General features: G+C 36.9%; 1 protein-coding gene across 1 annotated transcript in view; it reads left to right on the top strand.

The window, feature by feature from the left end:
- LOC126471166 (CLIP-associating protein 2-like) overlaps positions 1-20,437 on the top strand; it is a 62,255-nt gene extending 41,818 nt beyond the window's left edge. Inside the window, exons 7-10 of the mRNA XM_050099269.1 lie at positions 3,143-3,308; positions 6,427-6,604; positions 13,490-13,696; positions 20,234-20,437. Coding sequence (XP_049955226.1) covers positions 3,143-3,308; positions 6,427-6,604; positions 13,490-13,696; positions 20,234-20,437 — 755 coding nt within the window. The remainder of the gene's footprint in view (positions 1-3,142; positions 3,309-6,426; positions 6,605-13,489; positions 13,697-20,233) is intronic.
- Positions 20,438-21,118: the final 681 nt, after the last annotated feature.

The following is a 21,118-nucleotide window of genomic DNA, read 5'->3' as shown; positions in this document are numbered from 1 at the left end:
CTGTTAATTCCTGGGTGAACAGGGACCACAGCAGGTTCACCCTGTGACAATCCCTGAGCCTCAGAAGGTCTTTATGGCATTCTGTGATGATCTTTGATCTCGTTTCTGGGGCTGGTAGAGATTTCAGAGCTGCTCGGTTGTCTGAGTGAATGCAACTGCCACAATCCTTGTAGCACCTAGGCAGATTCTCTTCCACACACACTCTCTAATAGCAAGGACTTCCTTCAGTAATATTGTTGCCAGCTTCCCTACTGAGATTGCTTTCTCATGTCTAGGCTGTAACCTGTCCCCAGCACTTTTGTCTGTTTTCAATCCACCAGTAAGCCAGACTGTCTCTCATGAATGGTATTGTGGTTCATTCTTCCACTGCCCCTGACTGCCATTTGTTGTCTTGAAATGTTTATTGAAGCAGCTGGAAGCTATTGTCTAGTTAGCTGGCATTTCCCTGACCATTCCTATACTTAACTACATTTACTAAATTGGTGTGGGATTCTGGATATCCTATAGGTTTCCAAGTTTTAACCTGTATGCCCTTCTGCTGCCTGCGTTGTAACCCAGGGATGTAATGGAGGATTGTCCAGTATACTCTCCATCCCAGCAGTTGGTGTGCTGCTAATTCCGCCTGTTATAGCTAAGGAGACCAGTCTCTGTAGTATGTCAAGCACCTTCTGTTCTACTTTATTCTACTGTACAGTAGCCCCATAGATTATCATAGGTTTTATTACAGAAGTGTATATCCAGTACGTGCTCCTGGGACTTACACACCAGTTTTTACCACAGGCCCTTTTAGTACACATAATAGCACCTTTTCTTTTGGGACAAATATTCTTAATGTGAGAGGTCAAAGATAGTTTTCCATCAAGGGTTATGTATAGATACTTCATTATCAACTCTGATGGTAGAACTTCCTTGAAGAGCATATGATTTCGGTACGTGTGCTGTATATGCTTCCTCATGAACGTTAAAAGTACAGTTTTCACTGTGTTTAGCACACTGGGTTCGCATTCGGGATGACAGCAGTTCAAACCCACATCTGGCCATCCACATTTAAGTTTTCCATGATTTCCCTAAATCAGTCCAAGCAAATGTCAGCGTGCTTCCTTTGAAACGGTGTGGCCCATTTCCTTCCCCATCCATCCCTTATTCAAGCTTGTGCTCTGTCTCTAATAACCTTGATGTTGACAGGACATTAAACATTAATCTGTTCCTCGTCATCCTCCTCCTACAATGTTTTCCTGGGACAGAACCTTAGATTCTATTTCCTGCTGCATTGTTGCACAATGTTCAGAGTGAATTGTGCCATTGTTGTGACATGATTAATTCATCTGTGTATTCTTGGCAAAGTATCCTCCAGTATTTAACTCTTTGACAAGTTCATTCACATCTAGGTTCCACAACTGTGGGGACAAAAGGATCAACATTTTCTCATTCCTCATGGTTCTTCTACCTATCGTCAACTCAGCATGGTCTTCAATCCACCTGGCATATCGTAATCTTAATGCTATGGTCTTCTTGAAACTCTATAATCATAAATTGTATTGCTAAAAGCTCCCTCAATATCTAGGAAGATGCAGGGAGCTGTTTTCTGAACGTATAAAGAATTTTTCCACCTTTCCAACAAGTTCATGATGTGCTGTTTTGCATGATTTGCCAAGTTAATATGCACGTTTGTTTTCACGTAGAGGAACCTAAGTTAACTTCCTTTCCCCAACATTCACATTAACCATATTTTATAATATCATTAGGAGAAAGGAGGATAGACTGATTGGTCTCAATTCCTCAGCCTTGGAACGTTCAGTGTTCCCTGGTTTGGAATGAAAACAATCTTTACTGTCCTCCAAGCATTAGGCTCCTGCTACCAGGCTGACTCTTAGTAGTCAGCACACGTGTCTGGTAAGCCCTCTCTTGTTTGTTGCAATAGAGCCAGAAAGATTCTGTCTCAGCTTGGTGACTTGAATGGTTGAAACATTCGGACCACCCATGTGATGTTTTTGAAATCAACACATTGTCTGACAGATTCTCAGTTCTCCTTTTGGTTACTTGTAAATCATTACCTTCCAGGAACTGAAACCTGGTCTGTGTTACCAGCTAGAGTGCATTGAGGGAAATGAGTTTTGGGAGCAAATCCAGGATCTTTTGTGCTATCCTTGTATACCCGCCATCCTCCTTCCTTAGAGTGTCTCCTGGGTTGGTTGGTATTCTTGTGGGGATTTTATGAAGTCTGGCTCTAGTAGCTGTACCTTTCACCTCACAGAATATCTCCGAGGGTGATAGTTCCCCTTGCTTAATGGCAGGATTGTATTTGGCAAGGGCATCCCAATATTTTGCCCATTGTATTTTCCTTCTCGCAAAGTTGAACGTTCTTCTTACCTGCTTCCATTGCAGTTCCAAATGATCATTCCATCCAGGTACGCTCCTGTTTGTGCACGTCTTGGTGACTGGACAATTTTCTAAGTATGAGGTCATAATACCAGACATCACTTCATCTGCCATTTCCTCAAGATCTACCGGATTTCTTATCGAAGTTTTGACTTCAGATAAGTTTTAGTTTAAGTCTCTCCTATGTCTGTTTTCCTATGATTCCTATAGGCCATAGTGTGTTTAACACCCATTTGAACCCCAAACTTATTATACATGTGATCAGATAAGGATGGTGCCCACATGGCGTCTGTCTTTAGACAGACCCAAAAGTATGTCAGTTACTTTTTCCCTTTTTCTACTCCTGAGACTAGATTCCTTATCCCTATTCAAGATCTCTGAATTGCTGTGCAGTAGGTGTTCACATATCTACTCGCCACACTAGGTTGTGAACATTGGCATCATAAACAGCCAACAGTTTATCATTCAGCTGCGAGCAGCTGCCTACCAGTCTCTTCACTTCCTGGGAAGGTTGGTGGTACCTATAGTCAGAAGGTCTGTTTGTTCCCAATTGTAGTTTACAGTCACAAATATTTCTCTTTGATTGCATCTAAAGCTAACAACCTGTTTACCCCACCATAGCACCTGGCCACTCATAAATGAATATATGTAAATAACATACTGAAATCTGTAACTTGCAAATTCAGTGTACAATCTTCCTACAGATAGTGTGTATTTATAAAATGCATTAATTATTTTATTTGTTTGTTTATTTTAATTGCAGCTCTAGTAGAAGAAAACTGTCAAATTGTGCAGAATGTGATTGACACTTTAAAAGTTGATGATGAAGGAAATGCAAAAGTATCTGAGCAAGACAGTAAGAAAGCACTTTCTCAGTTAAAACACCTAATAAAATCTGGAGCTGTTGGTATCATAGTCTATAATTTCAAGTAAGTTTCAGAAAATTTGTTCTGCAATTTCTGTTACATAGTTTCAGAAGATATTACAGTACCATCATTTTTTGTGTTGTCCAAATATAATTTTGTTATTTCTACATCATTCATGTGTAACTGAGTAGCTTGATTTTCTTTTAATTTATTTAACTGACCAGTATTGTATGTAATACAGGTAGTGGTTCCACATTTCCTGTTTAACTAAAACTGTCGTAGGTGTTCAGATGATTACCGTGGCACACTACGCCCAGATTGCATTATTCTGTATTATTTGTTGACTTGCCTTTATATTGTAAGGCACAGGTCTATAACCATAGAAAGTGATGTGTTGTAAAGCAGCTTGTGATACAGTCATGAAAAAGCCAAAGTAAAAATGAGCCTGGTCTCAAGACATTCAAATTTGTCTGTCTGTAACATAAAGTGGGAAAACTGGAATGAGAGAATGTGGTAAATGCTACAGAAGAAATACACACTTTTTAGAAACCAAATGATAAAATGAGACTAAACAGTTAAAAAAAATCACTTAGCATCATAAGATAGTCAGCAAGAGAAAGTAGTGTAACTGAAAATGATATGAACAAACACAGAAAAGGGTGAGAGTATTTTAATAAGTGAATAAGATGACTTTTAGTGTGTTTGGTGCTCTTTAGTAAACTTGTGTGGAAGGCTGCTACAGGACTGCAGGATTTTATTTAAATGGCCCTAGCACAGAAATTGTTTGTTGAAAATTAATGAAAGATCTGGAAATTTTTAATAACACACCTTTATTACTTTGAAACATATATGATCACTTAAATAACCTGACATTTATGTCTCTGTCTTCTTTTATCTTTTCAGTAGCTTGATAAACAACAAATGTGTTATCTGCTGAAATATTAGCAACCTTTTAAATATATTAATATATGGGTACCATTTTACACTTTTTTTTCTTTCAGTGAGGATAGTTTTTAGTTCCTCATTTCTTTCAACTTGCTCACTTCCCAAAAAAGATCATAAAGGTGTGTCAACACTAAAATCTGTGTGCATAGCTGATGAAGTAGTGTTGCCTATTGTCAACGAGATAGCAGCTGGCGAATACATTATTGGATCACCAACAGTGTGGAGGCTCAAGTGCTATGAGTATGTGCTAATAGTTCTTTGCTTTTGGGGTTAATCTGTTACCATTCATTCTGTGCAGTTGTCAGGAACAGCAACTTCCACCTCCTCACAGCCTCTGAAATTCTCTCTGTATTTAATGTTTTTTAATATTCTATTATCCAAAACCTCTAGCTCCTCATATAAAGTCATTCAGATGGCAAAAAGACATTATGTGTTGACCATGATTATATAGTGCTTTATTTTGGTGTTTTAAGAGATGGACTTGTTATTGTAGTATTGTCTCCCCCCTCCCCTCCGCCCGAACCCATACACACTGTCAGTTTTCAAGATGCAATATTCAAATGTTGCTTTCTCTAACCCGTTCCCCTGCATAGTCCACCAGTGTACAACTTCTTGACTCTTTTGCATCATCCTGTTTGTGTTGTGAGGAGTTTTGGTCCATATCTGTCACCTTTTCTTCTGTTGGTCATGTCTGAATTCTGTAAATTATTAATTACATATAAAACAATCTGCAACAATTTGGGCAGTGATTTTAAATTTCCACCACTATACTATGGACACTAAGCAGCTGTCTTTCCAACATTACCTGCAGCTGTTGAGATAATGTTAGTGTTCTTTCATGGAGATAGTGATCTTCATAATGGAAGTATTCATGTTGCCTCTTACATTTATTATTTAGATTTTGTTTTTCATCCAACTGCACACACAAAATTCTAATGAAAGCTATCAGTAGATCATGATGACAGTTGAAATCATTTAAAAATGTTGCATTTAGAAGAGGGGTTACTTCGGGGCTAGCTGAGTAGGTAGAGCGTGCAAGTTAGTACAATAGATACAGCACTGGGCTTGAATTCAGTAGGATTGGGGCTCAAATCCCTACCCAGCCTCTATGTTTTCCATGGTTTATGTAAATCACTTACGGCCACTGGTGGGATGCTTCCTTGGAAATGGACATGGGCCATTTTCTTTGTTATCCTTGTCTGATTCGAGTTTTGGCTCATTTCTAATTACCTTCTGATTGATGGGGTGTTCAACTCCAGTTGTCCTTCCTTCGATCCTTCCTGTATGATCAAGGTCACCATAATGCCAAAAGAGCAGATCAGCTTCTTCTGTTAAAAATGACTTCCTGCAATGCTAGAGAAAGCTCACATCCCCGAATGGTTACAGACGTGACCCCCTGTAAGATGGTTTATTAATCCAGGAAATGAAATTGGCTGACTGATGGCCATGTGGAACATATATAATCAGAGAGTTGATGTTGAAAGTGACTCAAAAATTTTGTGTGTATTTTCTACTGATTGCCCATGTGAGTTGCAAATTTTATTGTTGGCATAGTGACTGAAAGTAACCCTTAAGTGATCAGAGTTAATTGAATTATTTGACAAAAACCTTTAGTCATTCACAATATCAGAGTAACATAACATCTCTTAATTAAACATGTTTTGATGATTATCATGTTGTGTGTGTGTGTGTGTGTGTGTGTGTGTGTGTGTGTGTGTGTGTGTGTGTGATAGATAGATAGGTAGATAGATAGAAGAGAGGAGGGGGAGGGAGTGGGAAGATATCAACATGAACAGATAGTTTTCGTGTGCTCATCGTATGTATTGGCCATATTCGTGGCATGAATATTTCACAGTTTTAATTGCTTGGAAACTATCAGATAGAAGTTCATTTTTCCCTTTATCACATGCTCATAGAGTGATTGCCATGTCAGTGCACATGTCATGATAGACTATAGCCATCACCTTTCTAATTCCATACTTGTTGCTAATAAATTGTAATTAACATCTTAAGCAGTGGCATTGTTGTTATCATCATAATTATTTTTGTTATTAATAATATTCCATGCATTTAATTCAGATGCACATAATGTAAAAACATGCTTTGACTGTGGGTGGCATTTTAAATACTGACAATGAACATTGTACTCATCTAGGGCAAAAGCTAAATTCCTAATATTACTGATACAGTGCACGTATGATTTTGACTTACGTATGCCATTACTTTATTTTTATAGGGTTCTATTAAGGGTTCTGGTATCACAGTTGGCACTACCTCACTCTCCAGTGAAGACGTACATTTTAAATGTGCTACACGATATGATCAAAGACCCAACTGTGAGACATTGTTTTAATATGTACGTAGAGTTAATCGTGCTGCGAACGCTAACAGCTTACAGTGACCCGTGTAAAGAGGTTTGTGTAATATTTATTTACTGGCATTTAAAATATGCGCATTCTTTTGTACATGATTTATATTGTAGCTACTGTCTCTGTGGCATGCAATAAAATACTATACTTCAAGTATAAAATAAGGTAGTGATAAACAGGATTTCTTAGAAACCAATTTTTGCTTTCATTGTTCTCTGATGTTTCATAATGAGATTAAGTATATTGTTCCTCTTTTAAAGAATATGAGAATCTCTGCAAAAAGTCTCTAGTTGAAATGGTTGTTTCCCATAATACAGTCACTTAAATGGTGGCTAATTCTTTCTTTATTAGATAATTCATAATAATGGAAACATTAAAACATGCATTTTTAAATACCATTGAAGCTTCACAATTGCACTTGACACACATTTGTTTTCATTTTAAATAGTGTATATTTTTACACAGAGTTATACGCATAACACACTTTCTCAGGTATTTGTAAATTAACAAATTTGATGTGCATATCACTTTAAATTCCCATATCGCATGTGGTGTCTTCACGTGACAGCACAGGATGCACAAGTATTCCATTACAGCAGAACACGGCATGCAGTGTGACTGGTGGTAACATCTCTCATTACTGGACAGGTGCCTTACACAAGTCAGCAGTGGCCTATAGCATACCACACCGTGTGTATACAACCATATTTAATTTCTTGGACAAAGTGGCCACACTAAAAGAATGATGTTCACCTGGTGATGGCATATGACCACCAGGCCAGTCCAGTGTAATGGGGCATACTCATTCATCAGATGGATCCCAGCTTTGTAAACTTGATTAAAAATGCGTGCATAATTTTGCACGTTGTTGTTTGTGTAGACAGCAGGTATCACAATATCCCTAGAAACTCGTTGTGGTGGTGTACATGCTCTTAACGTGATATTGACCCAATTGACAAAGCTGGCAGTGTATTAATTATTTTCCTAAATACTGGCAATATTGTAACATTTCAGAGGGACTTACTAGATGAACAAATGGTGAGAATCCTTCTCTAGACTAAACTTCAACTCGTCTGTGAACAGCACCCATGTTTTTATGAGACTAATTCCTCTGATGAGCTGTAAAGCATAGATTGCAGCCTCTATAAACCAACAATACTCAGTCTGATGGGAAATGTGTGCTGTAGCGGCTACCATGTGGTTGCAATACTTTGCCATAAAATTGTTTGCCCTGCCATCTAATACTCATGGGGGACTGGAATGCAGTTATAAGGGAAGGAGTAGAAGAAAAGGTTACTGGAGATTATGGGCTTTGGACAAGGAACGAGAGAGGAGAAAGACTAATTGAGTTCTGTAACAAGTTTCAGCTAGTAATAGCGAATACCTTGTTCAAGAATCAAAATAGGGGGAGGTTTTGGTATGAAAGCTTTCATGACGGGATGACATATCTTCTGGTAAACCTTCCGGGATGTAAGGTCGTGGTCCATGAAACTCTTCAGCTCCTAACGTTTCGTCCAGAGCTGCGCTGGACATCATTGAGTCTTGCCGACTGACGGGTCGGACGTCTGAGAGCGACTTATGTATCGTAGAAAGTGGGCGTGACCAGAGTTACACGAGATATGCAGAGATAACCTTTGTCAGAGATAAAACTTAACTATCGATCGTAATCTCGTCACGGATAAAACTGTCTAGCAATTCTGTAGTACTACTGTCCAAATATCACTAAGTTTCATGGTCTCTTCTTTCCTATTAAAATTATCCCTATGTTTATATATTTCAATTGCTTCTCTACAAAGCCGTGGGTAATAGTTGGTCGTCGTAGATAACATTTTTGTTTCAGAAAACTTCACTTGATGATTTCCTGGCTGAAAAGCGTGTTCTGCTGCAGCCGATTTATCTGTTTTTCCTAATCGGCAAAGACTTCTGTGTTCTTTTAGCCGTGTATTTACGCTTCTTTTTGTTGTTCCAACATAAACTTTACCACATGAACACGGAATTTTATATACACCACTGGCTGATAGAGGAGCGCGTTTATCTTTTACAGACCGAAGAACATGACAAATTTTCTTCGTTGGTCTAAAAACAGGTCTAATATCATGTTTACTTAAGATCTTTCCAATCTGATCTGTTACTTTCTTAATAAAAGGGAGAGAGACTGTATTCTTCCATCGTTTTTCGGACTTGTCCTTAAGCTTATTGTTGTTTGGGTGCAGAATTCTGCTTACTTCTTTCTTTGAGTAGCCATTTTTCTCAAAAGCGTGCTTCAGATGTTTTAATTCGTCGTCTAGATACTCCGGCGTGCAAATCCGTCTGGCTCTGTCAACGAGACTTGTAATCACACCTCTTTTTTGTTTTGTATGGTGGTTAGAGTTTTTATGCAAGTATCTGTCTGTGTGCGTTATTTTTCTAGAAATCTGTTGTTTCAATCTTCCATCCGTCTGTCTCATAACTAAAACATCCAAAAACGGTATTTTGTTATCATTTTCTCTCTCCTTGGTAAACTGGATTTTTGGATTTATATTATTAAGATAATCAAAAAATTCGCCTAAGGCTTCTCTACCATGTGGCCAGACCTCAAATGTATCGTCTACATACCGATACCAGCGAGATGGTTTCTTATCTGCTTTTTCCAAGGCTGACTGTTCGAATTTCTCCATGTAGAAATTAGCTACTGCAGGAAAATACAAAAAACTTAAGAAAGATCCTACAGCCAGCGTACTACGGAAAACAAATAATTTGATAAAATCGGCCACTTCTATTCAAAAAGAAGAAAAAAGAGCTTTATTGAAGACTGAAGCTGTGTGTCCTGGACTCTATGGCCTACCCAAGGTACATAAGAAGGACCTACCTCTGAGACCGATTGTTAGTACTATCAATTCTCCTACGTACGAAATAGCAAGATATCTAACAACTCGTTTACAACCATATTTTGGAAAAACGGACTCATATATAAAGGACTCACGTCATTTTATTGAGCAAATTGAAGGTTTAATTCTGACTCCTGAAGATATTTTAGTAAGTTTCGATGTAGTATCTTTATTTACTATGATTCCAGTTAATGAAGTTATGGATTTTATAACGGATATTTTTCCAGAAGATCTGACTGCTCTTTTCAGACACTGTCTTACCATGGAGAGAGAAAATGATAACAAAATACCGTTTTTGGATGTTTTAGTTATGAGACAGACGGATGGAAGATTGAAACAACAGATTTTTAGAAAAATAACGCACACAGACAGATACTTGCATAAAAACTCTAACCACCATACAAAACAAAAAAGAGGTGTGATTACAAGTCTCGTTGACAGAGCCAGACGGATTTGCACGCCGGAGTATCTAGACGACGAATTAAAACATCTGAAGCACGCTTTTGAGAAAAATGGCTACTCAAAGAAAGAAGTAAGCAGAATTCTGCACCCAAACAACAAAAAGCTTAAGGACAAGTCCGAAAAACGATGGAAGAATACAGTCTCTCTCCCTTTTATAAAGAAAGTAACGGATCAGATGGAAAGATTTTAAGTAAACATGATATTAGACCTGTTTTTAGACCAACGAAGAAAATTTGTCATGTTCTTCGGTCTGTAAAAGATAAACGCGCTCCTCTATCAGCCAGTGGCGTATATAAAATTCCGTGTACATGTGGTAAAGTTTATGTTGGAACAACAAAAAGAAGCGTAAATACACGGTTAAAAGAACACAGAAGTCTTTGCCGATTAGGAAAAACAGATAAATCGGCTGTAGCAGAACACGCTTTTCAGCCAGTAAATCATCAAGTGAAGTTTTCCGAAACAAAAATTTTATCTACGACAACGAACTATTACCCACGGCTTTGTAGAGAAGCAATTGAAATATATAAACATAGGGATAATTTTAATCGGAAAGAAGAGACCATGAAACTTAGTGATATTTGGACAGTAGCACTACAGAATTGCTAGACAGTTTTATCCGTGACGAGATTACGATCTATAGTTAAGTTTTATCTCTGACAAAGGTTATCTCTGCATATCACGTGTAACTCTGGTCACGCCCACTTTCTACGATACATAAGTCGCTCTCAGACGTCCAACCCGTCAGTCGGCAAGACTCACCGGAGGAGAAACACCCCTCTGAAGATGTCCAGCGCAGCTCTGGACGAAACGTTAGGAGCTGAAGAGTTTCATGGACCACGACCTTACATCCCGGAAGGTTTACCAGAAGATAGGAGGAGGTTTACTTGGAAAAGGCCAGGTGATACGGGAAGATTTCAGTTAGATTACATTGTGGTCAGACAGAGATTCCGAAACCAGATATTGGATTGTAAGGTGTACCCAGGAGCAGATATAGACTCAGATCACAATATAGTAGTGATGAAGAGTAGGCTGAAGTTTAAGACATTAGTCAGGAAGAATCAATACACAAAGAAGTGGGACACGGAAGTGTTAAGGAATGATGAGATACGTTTCGAAGTTCTCTAAGGCTATAGATACAGCAGTAAGGAATAGCTCAGTAGCAGTGCAGTTGAAGAGGAATGGACATCTCTAAAAAGGGCCATCACAGAAGTTGGGGAGGAAAACATAGGTACAAAGAAGGTAACTGTGAAGAAACCATGGGTAACAGAAGAAATACTTCAGTTGGTTGAGGAAAGGAGGAAGTACAAAAATGTTCTGGAAAACTCAGGAATACAGAAATAGGAAGTGCAGGGAAGCTGAGACGAAATGGCTGCTGGAAAAATGTGAAGACATCGAAAAAGGCACGATTGTCGGAAGGACAGACCCAGCATGCAGGAAAGTCAAAACAGCCTTCGGTGACATTAAAAGCAAGGGTGGTAACATTAAGAGTGCAACAGGACTTCCACTATTAAATACAGAGGAGAGAGTGGATAGGTGGAAAGAATACATTTGAAAACCTCTACGAGGGGGAAGATTTGTCTGATGTGATGGAAGAAGAAACAGGAGTCAATTTAGAAGAGAGAGGGGATCCAGTATTAGAATCAGAATTTAAAAGAGCTTCCAAGGATTTGAGGTCAAATAAGGCAGAAGGGATAGATAACATTCCGTCAGAATTTCTAAAATCATTGGAGGAAGTGGCAATAAAACAACTGCTCACGTTGGTGTGTAGAATGTATGAGTCGGGCGACATACGATCTGACTTTTGGAAAAGCGTCATCCACACATTTCCGAAGTCAGCAAGAGCTGACAAGTGCGAGAATTATCGCACAATTGGCTTAACAGCTCATGCATCCAGGTTGCTTACAAGAATAATATACATAAGAATTGGGAAGAAAATTGAGGATATGCTAGATAACGATCAGTTTGGCTTTAGGAAAAGTAAAGGCACAAGAGAGGCAATTCTGACTTGGCGGTTAATAACGGAAGCAAGATTAAAGAAAAATCAAGACACATTCATAGGATTTGTTGACCTGGAAAAAGCGTTCAACGATGTATAATGGTGCAAGATGTTCGAAATTGTGAAAACGTTGGGGTAAGCTATAGGGAGAGACGTGTCATATACAATATGTACAACAGCCAAGAGGGAATAATAAGAGTTTATGACCAAGAACAGAGTGCTCGTATTAAAAAGGGTGTAAGAGAAGGATTAGATTTTCACCCCTACTGTTCAATCTGTACATCGAGAAAGCAATGACGGAAATAAAAGAAAGGTCCAGGAGTGGAATTAAAATCCAATGTGAAAGGATATCAGTGATGCAGTTCACTGACGACATTGCTATCCTGAGTGAAAGTGAAGAAGAATTACATGATCTGCTGAATGCAATGTACAGTCTAATGAGTACGTAGTATGGATTGAGAGTAAATTGAAGAAAGGCGAAGGTAATGAGAAGTAGCAGAAATGAGAACAGTGAGAAACTTAACATCGGGATTAATGGTCATGAAGTAGATGAAGTTAAGGAATTCTACTACCTAGGCAGTAAAATAACCAATGACAGATGGAGCAAGGAGGACATCAAAAACATATTAGCTATGGCAGAAAAGGCATTCTTGGCCAAGAGAAGTCTACTAATATCAAATATCAGCCTTAATTTGAGGAGGAAATTTCTAAGACTGTACGTCTGGAGTACAGCATTGTATGGTAGTGAAACATGGACTGTGGGGAAAAACGGGAACAGAAGAGAATCAAAGCATTTGAGATGTGGTGCTACAGACAAATGTTGAAAATTAGATGGACTGATAAGTTAAGGAATGAGGAGGTTTTGCGCAGAATTGGAGAGGAAAGCAATATGTGGAAAACACTTATAAAGAGAAGGGACACGATGATAGGACATCTGTTAAGACATGAGGGAATGACTTCCATGGTACTAGAGGGAGCTGTAGAGGGCAAAAACTGCAGAGGAAGACAGAGATTGGAATACATCCAGCAGATAATTGAGGAAGAAGGTTGCAAGTGCGTCTCGGAGATGAAGAGGTTAGTTCAGGAGAGGAATTTATGCTGGGCTGCATCAAACCAGTCAGAAGACTGATAAAAATGCCATCCTGCTACCTTAGACCTCGAGTACTGTGTGGCAGGTCCACTATACCCAAGATCTGCATGCAAGGCCCGTTGTAGGACCAAAACGTCTTACACTGGCATTCCATGTAGGTCTGGCCTTTCTATATTGTTCCACCACATTTTATCCTGTGCAATTTCACCATGAAACATTAGTTTTCACAGTTCTAATTGATTACTAAAAGTATAGGCATGAGAGTGTGCTAGAGCAAAAATGTGTAACTAATTTTGATAAAATCAACGTAATGCATCAATGTTTTTCTTTGGAATTAGCAGTATATTGCGGAGCTATAAATTTCAGCTTAGACTGGAAATACAGGGTGTGTCTTCTTTTTTATTATAAAACTATTTATTCTGCACATTGCATACCATGCTCGGCAACTTCAGCTTATTTTCTTTAGTAAATGTTCTCTTTAACAAGGAAAGGCATTTATGTGGAATATTTTTCAGGTGTCGAAAGCAGCTGAGCACTGCATTTCAGCTATTGGAAAATCACTGCCTCCTGAACAACTCATTAATGTAGTTTGTCCATTGATAAAAACAGGAGATCTTCCAATGAATTTGGGAGCTATAAAAATATTAACTCGGGTCATTGAACACACTACGCAAGATATTTTAGAACCACATCTGAAAGAAATAATGGAAAGTCTCGTCAAAGTGAGTGAATTATTTCAGTAATTAAGAACAAACTTAAACTATAATTACTATTTAACTTTTGTCATCTCTAACAGGTTTCATTGTCAGATAATAGTCTTTCGATATTTGGCTGTATGAGGTCTTTTCATGTGAGTTCAACAAAAGGGGGAAAAATAAATAAAGAAAAAAATACCCATCCAGCTCCGGTGCTCATGTGTCGCATGCCTAGCCCATGCAGCTGCCAATCATCCCCTCTGTATTCATATCCAGCACATCTACTGCCTTCCTCCAAGCAGCTCTACACACATGCCCAACCCCACCCACTTTCCACCTGTTTCTCCCGCTCTTTCATTTTATTTGAAATTTATTACATTTTTAATACCACGATAGTGCAGAATGATACTTCATAATATTTTGAAAATAAATTTAAGTTTTCTTTTTTCATTTACCATCCAGTTTATGGGAAATTTGCTGATTAAGTACTCTGAAGAACACATTGTATAACACACAAAGGTAATGGAAGGCTACCCAAAATAATCCTGAAAGCATTAGCATCTCAATTTAAAGTCATTTCACAGACATTTAGCGGCAAAGTAGAAAATTGAAGAAGAAAATCACTAGGGTGTTTCGTCTTGTGTGCTATGTTAAAAATTTTAGGTCAATTTTTATGAGTTTGTCTTACAGTATCTGTTGTTTCAAACGTATGTACAAATAATTATTAAGAAATATATGTGTTCAGTGTTACTGTTCTTAATAGTGAATAATATTTTGTTTAAAAACAAAGGGAGGAGTGGTAACTTAAGTCATATAGTGGTAGGGTTCTATCTTTTGTTATTATGTCACTTAATGAAAGCAGTAAAAAGGGATATACAGAAGTTAAAACTTTGAAAATTATGGGAAAATGTAAGAAAGAAAATAAGAATTGCATTAGATGCTGAAGTGCCAGAAAATTCTTTTCATATGGACTTGCTGCTTGATATGCAGGAACAGTTTTCACCAAGTTAAAAACTGCAATAACTGGCTGCATCAGCATCTACCTTGGTAAAACATTTGAAATACTCTTGCAGCTCCCGACTATTAGCTGTACCAAAAACTGAATATTTTAAAGAATAAGGTTTCTGAACAGAAACTAGCCTGAAAAGAGATGTGAAGCTTAAACCTTAGATAATTGATTTAGTAAATAGATTTTATGAACAGGGAAACCGCTGGTTTTTGTAAAAGTTGTGTGAAATGCATTCCAATTTTAAAAGTGAATATCCTGGAGGGGGGGGGGGGGGGGGGCAGTTTATTTTATTCTGGTCAATCTGCCCCAAAGCTTGTATTTCAGCCAGTGCTAAAGGTACCACCACACAGTATGTTTCTGCACCATTCATTAGAACATGCATTGAATTTAATCAGTGGGTTTCAACAGAAACAAGACAGATGATGACACATTCTGCAGACATAACAGATTTTATAATGAACCTTTCATGTAAATTGGAAAAACTTGTTCCACGCTCTTATTTTGCAAAGTTTCAGTCAAAATATAACAACGTGCTTAGGGTCAATTGCATAAAGCAGTCCGTCTTAGATTAGCACAAAAAATGAACTCAGATCAAGCTGGAGTAAGAAATCAGCATTTTTATAAACGTTCATCTCAAATTATATCACCCTGAACTGATATCATCCATGATTAACACACTTTTGTGGATCAAATCAATTTCAACTACAGCTGTAAGTTTCCCTTGTGACGGTACACACAACAACAGGTTCTGTTGTGCTAATACAAGTTGAAAAAATAATAAAGAAATTGTTGTTAACACAAGATGTGTCAAGTAAATATGTGAATATGACTCCCTCACTGCTGAAGTTCAAATAATATTTTCAATCTGTGAGGCTGTGTTAAGTAATTTACCTATGATTTATGTAATGGATGCAGATAATAAGTGATCTCATAATAACTCTTGGAGATAACTCATAATTAATGTGTTAATTTAAAGGCATTTCATAGACACTTAAGTGGCGGAGTAAAAAATGGAATTTAGAACTATTTGCAGACACCAGACAGTAATGACTCAACATTTACTACAAAAATGCTGTCTAGACATGAATAGCAGTAACTAAACAAGTGAAATTAAATTTTAACTGCTGAACAGATGCTTAAACTGCTGGCAACTGCACGTACATTGATGAACAGAAAAAGTAAACATATGTAAGTCAATTCATATCGATAACAGCTCTACTTAAACAGACAGTGCAAGTGTACAGTTCTGCCACTGTCTGCACGAATAGTTTCTTCAGTATTGAATAAAAATAACTTTAAAGCTTGTGAACTATTGGAGCTTTCATTCACACAGAAAAGCATCTAAATCCATTGCCAACAGTCTGCATTATGTATGTTTTTATCATGTTTAGCAAACTCCTGAAAACCTAATGCAAAGCAACAGTTGTTTACAGTTTGTCTCTGCAGTCAAATCAGCTGTGCCCTCTAACAGCCAAACCTGAGTGGCTTTAAATTATCAGCTGTCGAGTAGTGTATTATGTGCAATAATGGTTAAAAAATAATTATGACAGCTCTGTGTTTTGAAGCCACACCACCTAGCATTCTAGGCAGATGTGGTGGACAATGTTCTATGTAGAAGAACATTAGGCACTGAGAATTATGTTGTTTCTTTTCTTTTACTTGGGGGATGTCTTGACTATTTTAATCTTTTCGTGCTATGGGGAAGTTTGTTATGCTTATTTTCCACTGTCTTTACAACACAAACCTTTCAACAATAAATACTTTGTGTATGTGATGTACAATTTATTCCTGCAGTCAAAGCACGATAATCATGATAATAGATGATTTAGCAGTGTTGCCAAGCATGTCTCAGGGTAATTCAGATCAACACAGAACCTCATTAAGTTGATACAAGTTCAGTGTAATAAGGCACAGCGAAATTGTGAAATGGGTTCATTTTCTGAATTATGATCAAAATTGACCTCCAATCAATGATTTTTATACAGTCAACCCTTAAATGGTCATCTGATGTACACGTTGCCACAGTATCAGTGGACTTTCGTGAAAATTACTGCTTTACTACCCAGGAAGAAACCCAAGGTTACAGTTGGACATTTGACTCTTGCACTATACACCTATTGCAGTTAACCTCAGAAATACTGAGGATGAAAGATCATTTAAATGTCAGACCAGATGACACGCAACATGATACTTGTATGTTCTACAGAATTCAAAAACTATGCCAGATTTTATCAAAGAAATGTATTCATAAGCACAAGCTGTCATTATTTTAGTGATAATGTGCAAGCCAATACAAAAATGAATATAATTTGATCAACCTATCTCTCCCATCAAAATAGTTTTGAGATCAGTAATGGCTGAACAGTTATTCTTTGCAACACATGAAAAAAGTGGTTGTTAGGGTGTAGAGAGGACAATTAAAATGTTATCTCAAAAGGAATGTATACAAAGACCTATGTGAATCAGGCCAGTTTCAGTTTTGTAATATTACAATCACCAAAGCTATTGTACCATGGAATAGTCTGTATATCAGTCACCTTCAGAAGTTAAAATACTTTCAGGAACCAGAAGTATCCATAACTTTAAGCCACTGGATTTATTAGGAAAATTGGAAGCAAGTAGGATCTGTAATGATGTGAAACCCCTCTGGAAATATAATTTAAAGAATAAATTGAAATCCCTTTTGTGAGAAGAAAATTTGATCCTATCTTGTAATGTAGCTTGCAAATATTACAATTTGTGGTGTGTGGGATTATCACTGAAATAAATAAAATAGAAAAGATGTTACTGTTCAATTCACGAACCCTTCAGAATCATCACTAACATTCCATTGGCTCAGAGTCCATCCTCTATTCAAATAAAAATGTTGCTGTTTTAAATTGTATTATTTTTACACAGTGTGGTTAAAAACTGAATAAATCAGGAAGTTTTTTTATTTTTTATTTTCAACTTAATTTTTTAAAACTGCTCTTGGTTGAGCCAGTTTGTTTTATAGCTTTGATTAATTAAGATTTCTCACTTGCACAGTTATGGACTACACTTGTTGCCATTGTTTCCTTGGTGTTGAAATATTATTTATTAAAAAACATAACACTGAAAAGATTTTTTAAAAATACAAATGTTTGCGCAGAAACAAATTTATTTTATTTATTTCTTTTATGTAATATAATTCTGAAAACCAAAATGTAAATGTAGATGTTATGCTGCCTTGGTGAATTTGCTAAAAGGTATTACGTAACTACCACTACGTTACATACAAATACAATGTTAAATGAAAAATATAATTTAGATTCATAATTTTAGCAAGCATCATTTTGCACCATTGTGGTGTTAAAATAGTAAAAACTGGCAAACTTTGAAATGCTACAGTATGAAAACAGAAACAGATTTGGTGCATCCCCCCCCCCTCTCTTTTTCCTTCGTTGTGTACATGGTGAGTCAGGAGGAAAGGTATACACATTGAGGAGTGATTGTATTAGTGGTTGTGAACAACAACAAAAAAAAACTTCATATAGACACATTCCCTATATTTAACACTACTGTTGTCTATTTCTCTTGAATAACTCGAAACCTGCTCCTTCCCATGTAAACATTTTTCAGTGCAAAATTAAACTATATTAAATTTCCTTCAAAAAAGGTACTATTTATTTTCTCTCTAGGGCTAATAGTCTGTGCTCGCGAAGAGAACATGAGAATATTGAAAATCTCACGCAATGTGTACGCATCATAGCTTAGGTAGCTTTTGTATGACAATTTGAGGTAGTTTCCTGCCTTAATAGACCACAAGTGCCCCTGTCAAGTTGCTCGTCACAACTTCCTGTACACTGCTGTGTTATGTTGTCAGCAATGACAATGTTTGAATAATACGAAAAAACAAATAACAGTGTATATTGAATGTGATCTATGTCGGAAACCATTCAGAATATGGCGTATGTCCATATTAAGTTTCTTGTTCAGAATCACCTATTATCACCCCTAAAAGTATGTACCCTCTCTCCTGACTCACCCTATATACAGAAACACAAATGGCCGAATGCTGTTTATCTCAAGCACTTAATCCGTTGGGGTGATAGATGGCACCTTTGTTGTTGTGATATTGTAATTCCATATTACAACAATAAGAAGCATGATTGTGTGGACAGTTGTTGAATATCATTGGCAGTAACATGGTGGTGGAAAGTCTTGAAACTTAGTTTGTTAAGATTTTGCTAATGACATGTATTGCATTATGGGGCCCCCTTGATGCACTCTTGTATCTTCTACTTGTCTCTGCTGAAATTGTGTGTTCTTCAAAGTGTAAAGCCTTACAAGACATTTGAACTGATGTTCTGCACTACTGTCCAGACCTATCGCCTTTGCATGGTTTTTGACATTATGTTGTATGAAAGACAGAATTTTCTGGTTTCCATATTATTTCAAACCTGGCATTTCTTTGTTCTATTTGTAAAACTTTTCCAATGTTATTCTGAAGTTATAATAAGCTTCTAGTAGAAGAACTGATTATTTTTTAACTCTGTGTTGTCCAATACAGAATTAAACAAAGTTTGTGTGATGTCTGTATGTAATAATTGTGGTATCACTTTTGAACATCTGCAATCCTTGTTGTTGCTGCCATGAATATGATATATAATATATTTTGAATGTAAGTAGTGAATTATATATAAAAAAACAAAGATTAGGTGACTTACCGAACAAAAGCACTGGCAGGTCGATAGACACACAAACAAACACAAACACACACACAAAATTCAAGCTTTCGCAACAAACTGTTGCCTCATCAGGAAAGAGGGAAGGAGAGGGGAAGACGAAAGGAAGTGGGTTTTAAGGGAGAGGGTAAGGAGTCATTCCAATCCCGGGAGCGGAAAGACTTACCTTAGGGGGAAAAAAGGACAGGTATACACTCGCACACACGCACATATCCATCCACACATACAGACACAAGCAGACATATTTTGGGTGACATGGTATTAGAAGGTAGTGAATTAGAAATATTGTGATACATTGTGTACATTTTTGTTATATGATGTGAACTGCTATGTGATAGATGTCAGTTGTAACACAAACATTCAACTATTAGGAAAATCATTAATGAGAAATTGGTATTTGTAAATAACTTTGCATCACAGGGACATAATCTTTTTTGCATTCATAAGTAAATGTCATATAATCGATCAACAGACCAGCAGGAATACAGGAAATGGGGGTTTGAAAAGTATCATTTACAACAGAGTGTATTCAGAGTTATGTTAAAAATGAAAATGAAATTAAAGACTTGCCTAGTTAACATCACCCAACTTAAATATTATTCAGTTATATCATTAATTTGGGAGACTCACACATGTAACAAGCAAAAAAGTGCTATGGTGTGAAAGAAAGAGTACAGCCTGAAATAAAAACAAAATATCACCCCATACCATAAAAACAAAACATATAATATTTTGATCATTTCCAGATATTTACATTATTTTAGATAAATTTTAAGTGTTAACATTTCTAGGACTAATTAGCTACTTTATCTCATTTTTATTTCAATAAATAATTTGTTTTGTTTACAGGCATATGATAACGAAGAAAGTTCTGTGAGGAAATCTGCTGTATTTTGTATGGTTGAATTACACGGTATTGTTGGAGAGGCAGTTTTGCAACCGCATTTAGCTAGCTTAAACAATAGTAAGCTGAAACTTCTTCACCTGTATATCAAACGATCGCACCATGGTGGTTCGAGTGGCATGACTTCACCAAAAACCACAACGTCGTGAAACTTTTAATACTCGTTAATTTTGGCTTTAATGTATTCTATCATTCCAGTGCTTGTCAATTTTTTTAACGAAACAGAGTTTTCCAGTTATTAAAGCCCAAAAATAAACAGTATATTGCATGTATTTATTTTTCACCCATTAATTCCCATATATATTTCATTGCGTTGTTTTATAGCTACAGAAATTATTGTAGCACATATTTAGTTCAGTGTAATACATGTGTGTGAATGAACAGTGAACAGGAAGTAAGTAACATTTTCTGCCAACTGCCAATACTGGTAACAGGTGCAGATACCAGCAGTTAAATGTTTTATGTTAGTGGCTTTTCAACTAATTTGACAACCGGTGACAATATGAAACACAGTCAGTGAAATGACACACAATAATTGGAACCAATTCTGTTACATTCTGTATTGCTACGAAATATACAGGGTAATTATAATTAAAGTTAAACTTTCAAACCACTGTAGAAATAATACCACTGGTCATAATGACGTCAAATTGCAACGGAATATTATCGGAGAAGGGGGAAAACGTATGGCAGAAGAAAAATAAATACTTACAAAATGTCACAATAGATGGCGCTGTAAGCATTATAATTTAATAGTGGTCAATTACAAATGACAAATGAATCTCACAACCATTCCTAAGGTGTAAATTTGATGTTAAACAAACTGTACT

The sequence above is a fragment of the Schistocerca serialis genome, chromosome 3 (genome assembly GCF_023864345.2).
Source record: "Schistocerca serialis cubense isolate TAMUIC-IGC-003099 chromosome 3, iqSchSeri2.2, whole genome shotgun sequence".
NCBI classification, from domain to species: Eukaryota; Metazoa; Arthropoda; class Insecta; order Orthoptera; family Acrididae; genus Schistocerca; species Schistocerca serialis.
This window is presented reverse-complemented; position numbering and strand designations above follow the sequence as displayed.